The sequence below is a fragment of the Phytophthora cinnamomi genome, assembly GCF_018691715.1.
Source record: "Phytophthora cinnamomi strain GKB4 chromosome Unknown Contig49, whole genome shotgun sequence".
Lineage (NCBI taxonomy): Eukaryota > Oomycota > Peronosporomycetes > Peronosporales > Peronosporaceae > Phytophthora > Phytophthora cinnamomi.
In genome coordinates this window covers 1,029,645-1,046,054 of record NW_027150982.1, presented here as the reverse complement: position 1 = coordinate 1,046,054, position 16,410 = coordinate 1,029,645, and the positions used below count along the sequence as shown (strand labels likewise).

Below are 16,410 nucleotides of genomic sequence, written 5' to 3'. Positions count from 1 at the left end.
TGAATAGCTGCCAGCAAGACGCAAATGTCGGAGAGCTTGTACCTTGGAAGCGGTAAGCAAAGCGAAGATAAATCTCTTGACAAATTGATTCACGAATTCATTTCGGTTTATTCACAGTTTGGACTTGGTTATTGTTGAATTGACTTGGTCAGTTGTTGAATTCATAGCCTTGTCCTTCACTTGTCAGAGCTTTCTCTCGCGGCTTACAGCCTGGCCTGCAAAGCAACGTCGTCGTGGTCCGTGGACGACGCCAACACGGCCCACTCCTCAAACTCGCGGCGGTTGTGGTCCAGCACTTCGTCGCCGATTTTCACGGCGTCGTTGCCCAGCAGCATGCGACTGGGAATGGTCTTGCCGACGCAACGACCGCTCTTGGTCAGGACCTCCACAATGATTTGAGCTCCCTTGGCCGGGTCGCCAGGCTGCCTCGCCTCCGGCTCGTCGGCGTTTACGCGGTTAATGCGGTGGTGCAGAGACTCCGTTATCGGCAGATAGTCCGGGATGGAGTTCTTCATGGCCGAGAAGCCCTTGCCCAGGATAGCGGTGCGGAACGACCCGGGCTCGATGATGGTCACGTCGATGCCGAACATCTCCAGCTCGGCTCTCAGCGAGAGGGTCAAACCCGCGAGCGCGAACTTGGTGGAGCCGTACACGCCCATGGTCTTGATGCCGAACCAGCCGCTGGCCGAGCCGATGTTGGCCACTACGCCCGAGCGCTTCTCGCGCATGTGAGGCAGCACCGCGCGGAGCATCCGCAGCGTGCCGAACACGTTGGTGTTGAACTGTTGGTACGCCTCGTCGTGCGTGCACTCCTCAACGGCCCCACCGAGCAAGAACGCGGCGTTGTTCACCAAGATGTCGATGGTGCCGTAGAAGCCCAGGGCTCGGTCAATCACCTTCTTGAGCTCCTCGTCGCTCGCCGTCACGTCCAGCGCCAGCGCGCGAGCTCCTTGGTGCACGAGGTCTTGCAACTTGCTGGCGTCGCGCGCCGTGGCGATCACGCGGTCTCCGCGGGCGAGCGCCGCGAGGACGATCTCCTTGCCAAACCCAGACGAGCATGCGGTGATGAGCCACACCTTGGGGCCGTCGACTTGCGAAAACGCGGGCATGTTGAGAGAGAGGTCGAGCACTTGGAGAATAACCTGTGCGAACGGCGCGCCACCGTTGATTTCGGGTCCCTGTTCTTCGGGTCCCTGTTGACGCGGCCGGCGGGTCTCAGATGATCCCCAGCGATTTGGATGATGCGCCACATTGGCGGGCGATTGAAGACACATCACGCGGTCTGGTGGATACTAAAGATACTGTACCTTCAACGACGTCCTCCTGCGCGGACGCACGTATGCAATGCTTGGACACTTTGTTGAGATTCTCTATTACGGTTTAACCATTTCACTTGGCTTGCCGGCGTCCTGGAAATCCGTGGAGCCGGCCAGCTCCGCCCACTCGTCCAGCTCGCGCTTGGTCTTCTCTAGCACGTCCTGTCCGAGCTTCACGGCGTCCTTGCCCAGCAGCAGGCGGCTGGGCAATGCCTTGCCCATGCAGCGACCGCTCTTCGTCAGAGCCTCCACCATTAGTTGCGCGGCCTTGGCCGGGTCGCCCGGCTGCTTCCCGCTGAAGTTGGCGACGTGCGTCGTCAGCGGCTTCGTAAGCGGCTCGAAGTCGTCGATCGGCTGCTTTGCCGGCACGAAACCTTTAGCCAGGATAGATGTGCGGAAGGCGCCAGGCTCCACGACCGTGACTTCAATGCCGAGCGGCGCCACCTCTTCCCGCAACGCCAGCGTGATCCCCGCGATGGCGAACTTGGTTGAACCGTACATCCCGATGCCCGGGATGCCCGTCCAGCCGCCAGCCGAGCCCACGTTAGCCACAACGCCAGATCTCTTCTCGCGCATGTGCGGCAGCACCGCACGCAGCACGCGGAGCATGCCGAACACGTTGGTGTTGAACTGGTCCAGTACCTCCTGCTCACTGAAGAGACCAAGCGGACATTTCGAGTCAGAAAGCATCACCACGGTGGACACTTCAAAAGTGTAGGTTCAGTTGCGGTCTCCGACTCAGTAACGGCTATCACATGTACCTGCACTCTTCGATGGCGCCCTCGAGCAGGTACGCCGCGTTGTTCACAAGCACGTCGATGGTGCCGTACATGCCCAGCGCTTGGGCCGCCACGGCGTGCAGTTCGTCCTGGCTGCAGGTCACATCCAGCGCCAGCGTTCGCGCGCCTTTCTGCTCCAGCTCTTCGAGTCGCTCCGGCTTGCGAGCGGTGGCGATCACGCAGTCGCCGCGGGCTAAGGCGGCCAACACCACCTCGCGCCCCAGGCCAGAGGCGCAGCCCGTGACAAGCCACACCTTGGCGCCGGGAGGAACTGGGGCCATGGCTGCAGGGACTGAAGACTATCCGAGAGAGGGCCGATTGGCGAATGGCCACGACACAGGACGGACCTCACTCTTCGTGTCGTCCGATGTGTCCAGCGGACGCACAGGGTTGCTGCCTGCTTGGTCTTCCTCGGCATCAAGTGCTGTGTCTACCTATCTCCTGCTGGGGTGGTAAACCAGTTTTCCACCAATGGCGCCGTACAGCACATCGCCGCCGCGCAATCCCGCTACGCGCACTCACGAATGGCGAGCGCTTGCTGACTGCAGGTGTTGTCTGGATGCAGCGCAGGCCGTCGAGCTCTTCTACGCGAAAATAAGAGACGATGAACGGGTCAAAAGGTCTCATGAACGGCTCTTATGAGCTACTTGCACTATGGTAGAGCTACGCCGTCTAGGAGCAGAAACTACGGCACGGCGACGGTCGTGCTGGTGTCGTAGGACGCTCCGGTGAAGTTGCTGCCGCAGACGCTCAAGATGCTGTTGGAGAAGGCGTCCACGCCCGCTTCTTGCAGCTGCGCCTCGCCCTCGACGAAGATCATGGCTAAGCCGGCGTCCAGGTGCCAGTCGATGTGGCAGTGCATCATCCACACGCCTGGGTTGTCGGCATTCAGGCGCAGCACCACGTAGCCCACGCCGGTGCACGTGTTGGTGTCGTCCGTGGGGCACGGCGGGACCGTGTACACGTCGCGGAACATGGCGCCCGAGAGCTTCACGGGCGACAAGCTGTTGCTCTGCACCTCGGCCAACGTCGCCTGGCCGCTGCCGACGACCCACGGCGAGTGGCCGTGCAGGTGGAACGGGTGCTGCTCGTTCTGCACGTTGGCGAGCACGATCTCCACGTGGTTGCCGTACACGAGCTGCCGCGCGTTGGCCGACACCGGGAGCTCGGCGGTGGTCATCCCGTCGGCGATGGTGAGCAGCGGGGCGTACTCCGGGACGAAGAACTGGTTAAAGCTGCTCCCGTCGATCGAGACCTGGCCGATGCCGGGGAAGAAGAACTCGACGATCACTCGGTCGTCGGGCGTCTCCGGCAGCGTCGTGGCGTTCACGGGCGTGAAGTCGAACTCGCCGACCGTGGACGTCTCGTTCCAGCGTTGCGTGGTGGGCTCCGAGTCGTCGTCGGCTTCGTAGTAGATGATGGCGAGTCCGTCGGCGTTGAACCCCTCGCCAGCACTGCTCCCCGACGCTGCCGTCCACGGGAGCCCGTTGAGCCCCGTCGTCCTCATCCAGAAGGACCCGATATTCTCTCCGTCCGTGGCGTTCTTGGCCTCCACCAGCAGGTCGTAGCGCTGTCCGACGTTGATGGTGATGTTGGTGATGAGGTCCGACGGCTCGAGCGAGTCCCCGTCCGCCGCGATGACGCGGAATTCGTGCTCGTCGATGCTGAACTCGAAGGGCGCGAGCGCGCTCATGCACATGAGCCGCAGCAGGTACGTCTTGCCCGCCTCGAAGCGGAAGCGCGTGAGTGGCTGGTCGTCCGAGCAGTCTGTGAAGCCGTGCGAGGCGGCGGCGGTGCAGTTGTAGCGCCCGAGGTTGTTGATGAGCACCGAGTCCCACATGGGCGGGGCGCCCGGGGCTCCGTGGTAGATGTCGGCGAGTTGGACGTTGTACTCGGCGTAAATGTCCTTCTCCCAGGGCTGGAGTTGGTCGGCTCGAGGGTGGACCACCAGAGGTCCTCGGAGACCGTACGAGTACTGCGTGGAGTGGTGGCTATGCCACCAGAAGCTGCCGGCCTTGTCGGGCTCGAAGCGGTACACGGCGGTGGCGTTGGGCGGGATGTAGCACTGGGTGATGCCCGACACGCCGTCCATCTCTTGGGTGCCCAGTTGCTTCATGCCGTGCCAGTGCAGACACGTGGGCTCGACCAGCTCGTTGGTCACGGTGACTTCCACTTGCTGGCCGAGGGTAACCTCGATCAGCGCCTCGTGCGACGGGCGGTCGTTGATGCCGAATGAGGTGAGCGCGACGCCGTCGAAGGCCGACGAGATGTACGTCACCCGGAAGTCGTACGAGACCACGGACTCGTAGCAGGCCGCGGCGTCGGCGGAGACCTTGGACGTGAAGATGCCGAGGCTCAGCAGAAAGCCGGGGAGGAGGCGAAGAAGCCCCATGGTTGGATTGCAGGGTGGTATTGTCGGTGGAGTCGAGAGGAGGCAAGTTGGGGAATGAACGAGAGCAAGCAGATCGCTTTGGTCTTGAAGTGGTTGAGGCCAGCGACCGCAGAGCAAAGGAGCGGCGCTCGCTTGCGTTGAAGCCGATCGAGTGCCGCCGCTAGCCGCAATAGCATGTCTTTGAGCCAAGACTCTTTTGATTCAGAGCCCAGTGGATCCGCAATGCACCAGTAGAGTTGAAGCTGACCCTGAAACGGCCGAGACACCAGACGCGAAAATTTCCGTGGTAAGCAAACAGCGAGCGTAATCAGGAATTCGCTGGTCGAGGGTCTGTGCGTCGTTGACGATGATTCAAAACGCAGCACGGCCACCTCGACAAGAATCACCGAGCTGAGGCGGCAGCGTCAACCGGCATCGAGAATCGCTCTCTTTGAGCTTGGGGCATTCTTTGACTATCCGTGGGCTAGACTTTCCGTGGGTGTGGCGCAGGCTTGGTCTCTTGACGTCGCAACCCACCGGACGGGCTGTGCGCCAGTCGTCTCTGCGGATGCCTTCCTGGGGCTGCTAGCCCAGACATTCGGCGCCACGCGGGTTCGATATTTTGCCGCTCGTGATCCGCTGGATTGCTGCCTCAACGATCTTGGAGATGGCTTCAAACGGTGTCTCTTACGGACAGCAAAAGCCCTGCACCTCAAGTCTGAAGTGGGTGGTGCTCACCTCACCTCGATGTTCTCTGCAAGCTTCAACCAAAGTGGCAGTGGCCCGCAGCCCAAGTCCGCGCACGGGTCTGGTGCTCATTTCGGAATTCGCTTCCTCCCGCTCAAGCCTCGCTTCACCTCGACTCGACTCGACTCGACTCGCTCCACCTCGGCACTTCGTCCGCAGTACCAACCTTCAACCTCCATCCACGATGCGTCATCTCTCCGGTCTGGGCCTCCTGCTACTCGGCGCCACCCAAGCCTCGGCCGCCGTCGTCCGGTACGACTGGAACATCACGACGCTCAACACGACCATCTTCGACGGTGTGCGTGGCGCGCTGGGCTACGGCATCAACAACGAGCCGTGCGACCAGCACCCTATCTCGGTCACCTTCGGCGACGAGGTCGAGGTGCACGTGACCAATAAGCTCACGGAGCAGACGTGCATCCACTGGCACGGGCTGCGGCAGTTCGGCACGCAGGAGATGGACGGCGTCTCGGGCATCACGCAGTGCCAGATCCAGCCCAACGTGACGGCCATCTACCGCTTCAAACCGGACAAGTGCGGCAGCTTCTGGTACCACGGCCACGAGGAGGTGCAGTACGCCTTCGGTCTCCGCGGTCCGCTCATCGTGCACTGCCCCGCCAACCAGCAGCAGAGCTGGGAGAAGGATGTCTACAAGGAGTACACGGTGCTGCTCGCCGACTGGTACCACGGCCTGCCTGTGGGGGCCCCCATCTGGGACACCGTGCTGATCAACAACGTCGGGCGCTACAACTGCACCGTGGCCGAGGCTGCGGGCCTGGAGTGCGGCCCCAGCCGTCCACTGCCTCGGTTCCAGTTCGTGCCGGGCAAGAAGTACCTCATCAGGCTGATCAACACGTCGGCCATGGCTGCGTTCAAGGTGTCCATCGACGGGCACTCGTTCCAAGTGGTGGCGAGCGACGCCGACTACCTCAAGCCGTCCACGCTGGTCAACACCGTGACGATCAACGTGGCGCAGCGGTACGACATCCTGGTGCAGGCCAAGTCCTCGGCCTCTCAAAGCCAGAACCAAGCAAGCCAGCAGAAGAAGTCGGCGGCGCTCGGCTCCTTCTGGCTGCGCGTGGACTCGCAGTTCGGTCTCCCGTGGACAGCGCGTGCCGCCGACCAAGTGCCGGACGGATTCAACCCCAACGCGCTCGCCATCATCGACTACCAGAGCGGAGCCACCGCCGACCCGACCACGTCGCGGTGGGCGACCGAGGTGTCGATCCCTGAATTCGACTACAACCCGGCCGTTCCGGTGGTGCTGCCGGCCAAGCCTGACCAGCGCATCATCGTGGAGTTCACGCTCGCAGTCCTCCCGCCCAACCCGACCTCGTTCCTCGGCTACATCTCGCTCGACGGCGGCGACTTCAGCTCGCTGGTGATCCCCCCGAAGCCCCCTCTCTTCACGATCGCCCAAGGCGCATCGACGGAGCAGCTCCCCACCACGGCCAACGCCATCAAGCTCAAGCACAACGACCACGTCGAGGTGGTCGTGGTGAACGAGACGCCCGACCAGCACCCGTTCCACCTGCACGCGCACTCGCCCTGGATCGTCGGAAGCGGCCGCACCTCGCGCGACGCGATCCTCGCCGGCAACGTGACGGCGCTGCGTCTCAACGGACCCATGCAGCACGACGTCTTCACGGTGCCGGAGTGCACGACCGACGCCGATGGCGCCTGCACGGACCTGGGCTACGTGGTCTACCGCCTGAACGCCGACAACCCGGGCGTCTGGATCATGCACTGCCACATCGACTGGCACTTTGTGCTGGGCTTGGGCATGCTCTTCGTCGAGGCCGAGGACGTTCTCCACCAGGAAGGCCTGGCCGCATTCACGCCCAACATGCTGCTGAGCGTGTGCAATGGAAACTTCACCCTGTAATCGGGGTCTGCAATGGAGCTGTGCGACGGTACGTGTGATACTTGTACGCCGGGAGTGCCTAGTTGATGTTGTAGTGGACCCCGCCGACGTCCGTAGACGAATGCCCCCTTCAATAGCAACGGATTTTCATTTCAAAGTCAAGCGAGTCCTTCGTAGAGCTACACTTCGTGCTTTTGCAGCATCTTGCTGAATTCCTCGAGGTCGATCTTGCCATCCCCGTTCCGGTCCATCTGATAGACGAGCTCGCGCACGTCGTCGTGGTCGAGAGCTTGGCCCAGCGTCTTGAAGATGGACACGAACTCGTCCACGGAGATGGTGCCGCTGCCGTCCGCGTCCACCATGTGGAAGATCTCTTCGACCAGCTCCTCCTTGGAGTGGCGGCTCTCTTGGATCCGCGAGCTGCACCACTTGTAGAAGGCCTCGAACGTGATCTCTTGCGGACCTTCAACCATGGCTCCGTCCGGGCGGAGGCTCTCGTCGTCGCTGTCAAGTTCTTCTGCCACGAGGTCCGTCATAAGACGGTTGAGCTGCATGTCGTCGAGGTCGTGCGTGATGGCAAGCAGCAAGCTCGCCATCTCCTCTCGCGACACTGACCCCGAACCGTCCACGTCAAATAAGCAGAAGATGGTGTGGATTTCGCGCCGCTCCATTTCCCGTCGGTACGCGTCGCCGCGCTTCTCCCTAGGCGAGAGGTACGCCGCCAACGGAGACAATGGGGGCTCTGTGGCGACTGTCGCTTTTGGTGAGAATGTTAACGGTGGAGGTACGTTTTGGATGGAGCGCAACACCCCAGCGGTGACGGTGGGGTCGAGTTGTGATGAAGAGCGGCGACGTGCTGCCTTGAAACTAGCGCTGGCATCGATGGGCATGATGCTAGAGCGTCGTCGACTAGGAACGGGCATCGGCACTTCAGGCATCAATTCGATGTTGAGCTTCAGCTGTTGGCTGTTCCGCCGCGCGCTTTCGCGTAGATGAATCTTCATTTCAGCGACGAAGCGGAGCGTCCGTAGAGTTTGTCGAGCACGCAGAAGTCGAGTCACTTGGACGATAACACGAGAGACCTTCATGTGCTCAACGTTGAAAGCAAGCAGACCGTCTCGTGCGATTCGGGTGGACATGAACGGCACGGCGATGCTTGGTATCAGGAAGAAGAAGCACAGCAGACCGGCGAAAGCTGGGTGATCGCCAAACAGGTCGGAGATCTGGTACGTTTCCCGCAGCAAGAAGGTCGAGAGATGCAGCGCTGTGAGCAGGAACACCAGGCGTGTGGAGAACAGAGTAAGAAGAACGCCGTTCCCCCATCCAGCGCCGATTAAACTGCGCTGATGAATTTTCAGCTCCTTCTCCGACAGATCACGTCCACCGTTGGGCAATAGTTCGACGTAGGGCGGTGCCCAGCCGTGTGAGTCGGCGTAGTCCCGACCCGCTTCCTCTGAATCCGCCAGCAACCAGGTCTTCTCCGAGTGCAGGATCTCGGAGAGGGGCGGTAATCCGTGCTGAGCACGCCACACACTCTTGCGTCGCAGTCTCTCAGCGTCAGTTTGAAGCTGCGGAGGCGTCAGTAGGCACCGCATTGCGTTCACGCGCCGGTACACGAAATCGTTGAGTGCGATGAGCGCAAAACCCGAGGCAAGAAGAATCGCCACTTCTCCACGTGGGCCACTGTGCCAACACAAGCACAGAATAACCACAAGGACAATGTCGAGCGCGATCCACGTGGCCATATCGATCTGAATGAGCCGACCCATGACCTCGCCGGAGATGATTGACAGGTATTCGCTGAACGGGAATCGCGTGTCGTCTCCCTGAAGCTGGAATTCCTTGGCTAACTGACGCGCGGTCTCTTCATCGGGGTGGTTGGAGCGGTAGTCCATAAAGCGTCGACGAAGTGCCAGGTAGACCACTTCACGTTCCGCTTTTCTTGCAGCATCAGCTCGGTGCCATGATAATCGTTCGAGCCACGACTTCGGCGGCTCTGTAGCCAACGCATACTCTGATAGCACCGATGGAATGTCGGCACAGCTGCGCTCAAACTCTCTCCACTCGTGCTGCACGTGCATGCCCAGGCGCAGGAGCCCGAGACACAGCACCAGGAAGATGACGATGAAGAAGAACAGAGCCATGTGCAGCTTCTCGATGATCTCCTGCAGCTCGGCGCTCTCTCCTAAGACGTTGCGCGACAGCCACGGCAAGACCTGGATCTTGGTCACGACGAAGAGCAGCAGGCCGATGAAGCCCAGCGTCGTGAGCTCTCCGAACACCGTATTGACGAAGGGCATGTTGAGCTCGTCTGTGTGCTCTTTCAGTTGATCCGTCGAGACCTCGAACAGGATGGAGATGGCCACTAGCGTTGAGATGGTCACAGCAGCCACGATAGCCACGCGACCGCCATCCGCTTCGAGTTCTCCTTCCGCCTTCTCTCCTTCCGCCCCGGCGGCTTCAAGTTCTTGGCCATCAGACGTCGCAGGGGTCGACTTTTCCGTCACTTGGGCGATCACCAGAGCGAAGAGCAGCACTGCAAAGCCCAGACCACGCAGGGCGGCACTCCGCCACGATCGAAGCGGGTTGCTTGTCATCTTGGGCGAGGAATTGCGAGTGACTCCACAAGATCCAAGATCTCGTCGGAGGGGCTCTTTGACACGGATCGCGCCGTTTCAAGATACATACAAAACATAAGACATTGGCAGTTGGGAACGTGTGGTCAGGAGAGCTTCGATTCAATGCAGGGTTCACGTTGAAGCTGACTGATTGTGCGCCATCCAGCAGCTCTTGGTCGAGTCCTGCGCCCCTCCTTACAGTTGCGGGTAGACGGACTTGGGCCCGATGATGCCGCACGTGCCCGAGCTGCCCGTGCCAGCGCCGCGCTTAAGACGAATGAAGCCAGCTTCGCCCCACTGGGCGCCCCACGAGTTCTTGATCTTGAAGAAGGGCGTCGAGCCGTCGCTGCCTCCGCCGTAGCCCACCGCCAGCACGGCGTGGTCGAGATCCGTCGACGAGCAGGAGGACACAATGCCGCCCTTGTACTGCTTCCAGGTGGGGTTGCCGGCCGCGACGCCCACGGCCACGGGGCGACCACTAATCGCCTCAACCAGGCCGCTATCGGTCTCAGGAACCGACACCACCTTGCGGATGGTGACGGCTTCGGGCTTGCATGAAGACTTCTGGCACGACTCGCGATCGCCCGAGTCACCCGAGACGTATGGGTAGTCGTCTTCGGTACAGACACCACCAGCACGCTGGATAAAATCCAAAGCGTCGCCCGGGAAGCCCCCCTGGCAGGCATACGAAGCCGTGTCGCAGTCCAGCACTTGCTGCTCCGATAGCGGAGTAAGAGGACCCCCGGAGAGGCAAACGGCGCTTTCAAGTGAAGCGATAGCCGCGAACGCCCAGCATGAGCCGCATTGCCCCTGGTTCTTCACAGCAGCGACGCAGCCGGACGTGGTCCAGTCCTTGTCCGTGCTGGGTGCCTCCGTGGAGTTCGAAAACTCTTCCGTAACAGAGGACGTGGCCGTCAGGAGACCAGTTCCACGCTGGTAGGAAGCACCAACGAACTGGACAAACTCTTCATCCGTCATGAGCGTGAACGGCGTGTCAGTGGAGAAGACAGCTTCGGGGTTCGTAGCTTGGGCCTCTTCAATCAGCAGCTTGGTCAGGAAGAGTCGACGCAGCTCTTCATCTTCCGCGCTGCCGACAGACTTGGTGGACGTCGCCGGGATAAAGCCATGCTGCTTGGCGAACTGACCGGCGTCGCTTTGCTTCCACTTGCTCAGCTCGGATTCGAGGCTGGACTTGTCTTGGAGGAACTGGGCCATTCGGTCGGTTGGGACGGCAGGAACAGCGGCGTGCGCGGCGGACACGAGAGCAGCGAGAGCGAGTAGAAGAGCGACCTTCATCGTCACGAGCAGGTTGTTGGAGGGAAGGGAGGGAGACGGTGTTGCTGGAAGTGAGCAAATTTGCAAGTGAGCTGCAGCTCCGGTCACGGCGGGACCAGCCTCAACCGCTTGAGTTTCAACACGTGACCATCGTTTGCCAAACCACGACCCGGCGGACAGCAGCGAAGTCAACCGTGTCAGCAGCGTTGGATCAAAGAGGCTAGCACCTGGATTTATAGCGCTCGTTATCAGATCTTGACAAGGACAAGTGCCGCACTGCGGCAGCCGCAGCTTTAATCCTCGTCCTGATGGAGCGCCTCTTTCTGATTGACTTGAGAAGGATGTCTTGGTCGACAAAACAAATTTCGCGCAAGTGCAATGCCTCTTTTGCCTGTTGAAGTCGCAGGAGTGCTGGAACTGCTGATAGCTTCGCCATCATCCCCAGTTTTTGAGTAGTATTTTCGATAGAATACATTCTTGGAGCAGTAGTGGATCGATGCAGACCCGACAATCTGGTTTAATAACGCAAACACCAGGCCTCGAGACTTGTCAGGCACAACCTCATTCTCGTCTCCATCATGACCAACCTCCCTCGTTCCTGCTTGCTTTCGATGTGCTAATACGTATCCGAACATCCACGCCTCTCCAATAGCATCTCGGCAAATATAAGAAACCTTGAGGTACAAGACGGACGACAACGGATCTGGAAGTATGACTTTATCTTTTCCCTTGCGCTTTGGCGGTGCGCCGAGCGAGTAAACGCCCCAAATATTCACTGCGGGACAAAACTCGTCGTCATCGTCCCGAAAGATCATGTACTCCTCTTCTTGGGAAGCCTCCGGCGGAGTCTCGGCTTCGATTCGAACCGGTCCGTTGTCAAGTTCTGCTTTTCGCACTGCCATAGCTGAGTAGAGTCGAAACGGGGACGCTGGCCTCCGTTGCTGCAGGAAGCATGTTGTGCACAGCTGGACGGGCTTGTCGTGGGCAGAGCAAGCCTTTGGGTTGGTAAGCGCAGCCGCTGCGATGCCGAGCTTGGCTTCTAGGTTGCGACATACGACGTAGGTACCGAGCCAAATTGCTCTTCGACTGGTAGTTAAGCGCTTAGAGCTCACCACTTCTTCACTCAATTTAGGCAGCGGTGACTGAGTTGGGCAGGAGCTACCGGATTCATAGTCATCATTGAAGCCGTGCTCACGATGATTGTGCCTACACCACAAACAAGTTAATACAGAGCTATCTCGTATGAGGTGAAGAAGATAACGCATTATGTACCTGTTGAGCTCTCGTTGTGACCGAAACTGAAGCTTTTCGCACCCTACACGGCTGCATCCGAAATACCCAACGATTATTTTACGCTCTGCTTCCGTCCATGAAGTTCCTTGCGGCCAGTATGAGTGCAAGTACTGATCCACCAAAGGATTGGCCCTTGCGAGCCGCTCGCGACCTTCGTGTGATGTCGATTGATGTAATCGCGCTACCTTCCTTGATCTAGTGCACCCAAGCCAGTTAGCTGTGCGAGCTCAGTACCATATCGGATTCCGAATAACATCATCTACGTACGAGAAGCATTTCCCGCAAGCAGGATGACCGCACACATACGCATGGGCCTGGCGAGAAGCGATATGAATTATCTGCTCGTACCGTGCCTCTCGAGGAAGAGTCTATACGTTCAGTATTCCGTTAGCAATGTTAAACGCTTAGACAAAGACTTTATGGTACGCACCTTCAGTTCGTAAATAAGACGTTGCATATCCTGTAGGTTTTGAGGAGTTGGATCCTCACGAAACAGCATCATATCATCCTCAGTCGACATTTTTACCTGCTCAAGGCCAGATTCCTTGTGTACAACTGGTGTCGTCTCAGGTCGCGTGGGTTTGTCGGTGGTCACTTCCTCTTCGGGCTTGCCGCTGCCTTCGCATGTGCTAGCTTTCGCATCATGCTGGAAGCCTAGGTTCATCATTCGTTCCTCTACAATCTGTGCACGGGCAGGCATCGGGTGAATCACTGCTTCTTCCGCTACGCTTTCGGCACGGCCAACGCCAAACTCATGACGAAACATCTCCATGACCGATGCGCTGGGCAAGATGTTCTCTGTTGTAGCTGGTACATTCTTAATGGAATGTGTGCCATACCGGATGTGGCTAATCACCTCCAACCATTTCATCTTCAGCAAAGTTGAGTTTCTGAAAACGAAATCCACGAAATTACGCTGATCATACAGCAGATCGTGGCTTTCTCTGCAGTCACGCAACCGCTGTGCTACAGCGTCCACAGTAGCCAGCGCAGCTTCACTTGTCTCGTCTAATAAATTTGCAGACGCATCAACCTGGCTAGATTCAATTTCTCGTCGAAGACTGTCGATCGCTGACTGGATAATTACACCAACGCTCTTCTTCGCACTGATCTCAGATGAAATGAGCGGAATGTGCCGAAGCCGGGCAACATCCACGCGGTACTCAACGCTCTCCTCGAGGCGCCCGTACGAGTTTCGTAGAGGCTACATCGATATCACACGTTCTGGGGATTAGTACACAATAGGTTCCTACATAGACGGACTATAGCGACTACAGACGTACTTTGATGTACTCGATATCAAATGAAGCTGATAGTTTCCTGTTTGACCCGGTATCCTTGTGGATCGCAGTAACTTTTGCACGGCGTACAATAGTTTTGCGCTCCATTTTCCCAACCACATCCACAATACATCCAACTGGGAAAATTGCCTTCGATACTGGCATGGACTTAGCAAGTGGATCTCGTATGGTTGCGATGTGTTTTCTCAATGCCTTTGTTGCAATCTCGGCCTCTTTCGCGTCGCGACGAGCCTCCTCCGCTTCCAACCATTCTTGCTCTTCTTTCAGCTGCCTCGCGTACATCTCTTCCTTTGCGAGACTCCAACCACGCTTTCCATCCCGGTCACTAATCAGATCCAGGATGTACTGGTACTTGTACGCGTGCCCTCGATTAGGCACGGGTTCGTTTGCAATAGGCCGCATGTGCTGCCGTCTGTCCTTATGGTAGGCAAACGAAGGAAGGACGAACCCGTAACGCTGGTGGCCCACCGTCATGGTGTCACTTAGTTTCCCACTGGAATCTATAGGTGTTATTCCTAACCACTCCCATCGCTTCAGCATTGCAGCCCAACGCGCATTCGCAACTAATCGTCCAAGATGTCCTCGGAAAACGCGTTGAATCGCCAAAGCACCGAAGCGAGTTCGTATTTTCCAACTCGGGTACGAGTACGACTTGGAAGGCTGTGATTCAAGCACGACTTTACCGTATTGAAAGGCACTGCGCGTGTTGACAAAGTTTGTGACGAAATGCACACCTGGATCTCCGAGCCACATATGTCTCGTCAACCACCCACGGACGCGCTTTTGAATCGTCTGCGCACTTCCATAGCGCTTTTTAACGATCATGTATCGATGGTATCGCCTCCACTGGCGCTGGATCTTCACCGTTCCTAGCAAATTGCGAAGGCGCTCAGCGACCTCCTGCTCGTGCATTTCTTGACGCCGTTTCCATCGCATAATATGAGCGCGGAGAACCCGGCGTGCACGAAGCCGTCTGAAAGTATTCATCTGCTTTTCCATTTCCAGATAATTTGCGTCGGCTTGGCGCTGAAGAGCTTGCATGTACGCGATTTCCTCCCGGAAAGCCCGAGCTAGCAGGCGCTGGCGGTACCATCGGTAGTTGCGTTGGAGTCGAATCGCAGCTATGAGCTCGCGAAAGTGTTTGCGCGCTAAAGCTCCACGCAGCAAACGTTGAATGTGCGGAACAGCGTTATGGACATTTTCGTGTTCGTGTTCAAACCGGCGCCGTCCTAGGAAACCTCGCACGAATCGCTGAAGCACACGACATGCCTTCATCCGATCCAAGGCTGCCTGTTCATAGAGTAGCAGTCTCACCCGTCGACGAGCACGGTTGCCTCGAAAAATTCGCTGGATGCGGGTGGCTACCACCGCTGCTCTCCGCAAGAACTGTACGCGCCAAATGACTTCCTTCACAATCGCTGACACGGGGTTTGGATGGTTGAGCACCTCACGAATGGCATTCTCGATGAGAATTTGCGCCTTGTTGACGAATTTCTCGATGGCAGAGCGTTGTGAACGGGACGGGAATACCACAACAGCGTGCATTGTCTCCATGGGCAAGTTGGGGTCATTCTTCGACTCTTGTACGGGTGGTGGATACTTCGGAGCAAGCGGATGACGCACCAGGGGGGTTACCACTTCCTCTTTCCTGCATTCTTTGATGCCTGGCACGTCGAAGTCGGAATCTATTAGCAAGACACCTCCGCGTTCTTCAAAGGACAGAGTGCTCAGATGTGCCTCAAGGTGATTGCGGCACATTCCGTATCGATTTTTGCGGTCTATCGCGGGGCACGCTTGCTCTTTCTTTGCCTTGTTCCCGTATTCTTGAATACACCGCGGAGCATGAAAGCCGCAAAAGGGGAGGTACGACCCACGCAGCACTGGATGCATCAATACGCGGTTGCCGCATCGCCACACATAGCTTATCTCAGAGTGCTCTTTTTGCCACATGCACAAACTAGTTGGTCCCAGCTTTCTTCCTGTTTCGGCACCCAGCAACGACTTTGTGCCTGGCAACCTCCGCATGGCATCGCGCTTTAGTTCCTTGTGAGCATTTGTCTCGCATACTCCAGGAACTTTAAGTGCCCCGATCCTTGGAGGCACCTTTTGCAAAGTAGCGCGAAGTGTACCAGCGGTCACTTCGTAACACCTCAAGCACATGCCATATTCGTTGGGTATTTCAATAACCCTCGATTTCTCCATCGGGTGCTCGTCATATCCACACTCTTTAGCGTGCCAAAGACAGAAGCGTTTGGTGGGAGCTGTTGCGGTTGATGGTGCTTCTTGTGGATCTGCCTTCTTCTTTTTCTCCAGGGGCAGCAGGTTCGTGCAGTGGTGCATCTTACCGCCAATCCTCTCTCTAAGCCACTCACAGTCATGAGTTAGCACAGATTAGCCACCATCAAACACGAAAAACACAAGGCATCTACCTCCAGCAACACTGGTCCTCTTGGCGATCGATTGAACCAGGTAATCGTCCACCATGCTGGTCGACGTGGATGGCGCTACTCATTTCTTCCTCCATCGCAGCCTGAATATCCACAAACCGTGTTTTTAACGAGGTCTGCACGTCTTCCTTGTCGAATCTGGACTTGATCGCTGCATTTGCGTTCGCAACACTCTCCTTCCAGACCCATTTTCCTTCTTCTACCGCTTTCTTCTTTCTCGCGTTCCACTTCGAAAGGGACGTGTCTTCATCGCCATAGGCATCAAGCGCGTTTCGAAGCATGCGCTTCCCCTTCGTCTTCGCGCGCGCAGCAGCCAACGCTGTTGACATGTTGCCCACGCTGCACTGCTGTACTCACGGGTATACTGTCCAAGCAAATCCACCGCTCCACCCCTTCTGC

General features: G+C 58.0%; 7 protein-coding genes across 7 annotated transcripts; 1 reads left to right on the top strand and 6 right to left on the bottom strand.

Moving 5' to 3' along the window:
- Positions 1-203: 203 nt before the first annotated feature.
- IUM83_08286 (dehydrogenase) lies at positions 204-1,109 on the bottom strand (the record flags this gene model as incomplete). The annotated part of the gene is made up of 1 exon (XM_067932649.1): positions 204-1,109. One exon carries the CDS (start codon positions 1,107-1,109, stop codon positions 204-206), a length of 906 nt encoding a protein of 301 aa, XP_067790034.1.
- A 264-nt stretch (positions 1,110-1,373) lies between these two features.
- IUM83_08285 (dehydrogenase) lies at positions 1,374-2,376 on the bottom strand (the record flags this gene model as incomplete). The annotated part of the gene is made up of 2 exons (XM_067932648.1): positions 1,374-1,968; positions 2,078-2,376. The coding sequence occupies 2 exons, from the start codon at positions 2,374-2,376 to the stop codon at positions 1,374-1,376; spliced, it is 894 nt and encodes a 297-aa protein (XP_067790033.1).
- A 404-nt stretch (positions 2,377-2,780) lies between these two features.
- Positions 2,781-4,487, bottom strand: IUM83_08284 (Multicopper oxidase; the record flags this gene model as incomplete). Its single annotated transcript, XM_067932647.1, has 1 exon — positions 2,781-4,487. One exon carries the CDS (start codon positions 4,485-4,487, stop codon positions 2,781-2,783), a length of 1,707 nt encoding a protein of 568 aa, XP_067790032.1.
- A 910-nt stretch (positions 4,488-5,397) lies between these two features.
- Positions 5,398-7,098, top strand: IUM83_08283 (Multicopper oxidase; the record flags this gene model as incomplete). The annotated part of the gene is made up of 1 exon (XM_067932646.1): positions 5,398-7,098. The coding sequence occupies one exon, from the start codon at positions 5,398-5,400 to the stop codon at positions 7,096-7,098; it is 1,701 nt and encodes a 566-aa protein (XP_067790031.1).
- Positions 7,099-7,256: 158 nt separating this feature from the next.
- Positions 7,257-9,674, bottom strand: IUM83_08282 (calcium-binding protein CML13; the record flags this gene model as incomplete). The annotated part of the gene is made up of 1 exon (XM_067932645.1): positions 7,257-9,674. One exon carries the CDS (start codon positions 9,672-9,674, stop codon positions 7,257-7,259), a length of 2,418 nt encoding a protein of 805 aa, XP_067790030.1.
- A 216-nt stretch (positions 9,675-9,890) lies between these two features.
- IUM83_08281 (Cysteine protease family C01A) lies at positions 9,891-10,910 on the bottom strand (the record flags this gene model as incomplete). Its single annotated transcript, XM_067932644.1, has 2 exons — positions 9,891-9,942; positions 10,537-10,910. 2 exons carry the CDS (start codon positions 10,908-10,910, stop codon positions 9,891-9,893), a joined length of 426 nt encoding a protein of 141 aa, XP_067790029.1.
- A 1,183-nt stretch (positions 10,911-12,093) lies between these two features.
- On the bottom strand, positions 12,094-16,048 carry IUM83_08280 (abnormal spindle protein; the record flags this gene model as incomplete). The annotated part of the gene is made up of 8 exons (XM_067932643.1): positions 12,094-12,176; positions 12,243-12,285; positions 12,449-12,458; positions 12,531-12,631; positions 12,694-13,467; positions 13,547-14,020; positions 15,910-15,923; positions 15,994-16,048. The coding sequence occupies 8 exons, from the start codon at positions 16,046-16,048 to the stop codon at positions 12,094-12,096; spliced, it is 1,554 nt and encodes a 517-aa protein (XP_067790028.1).
- Positions 16,049-16,410: the final 362 nt, after the last annotated feature.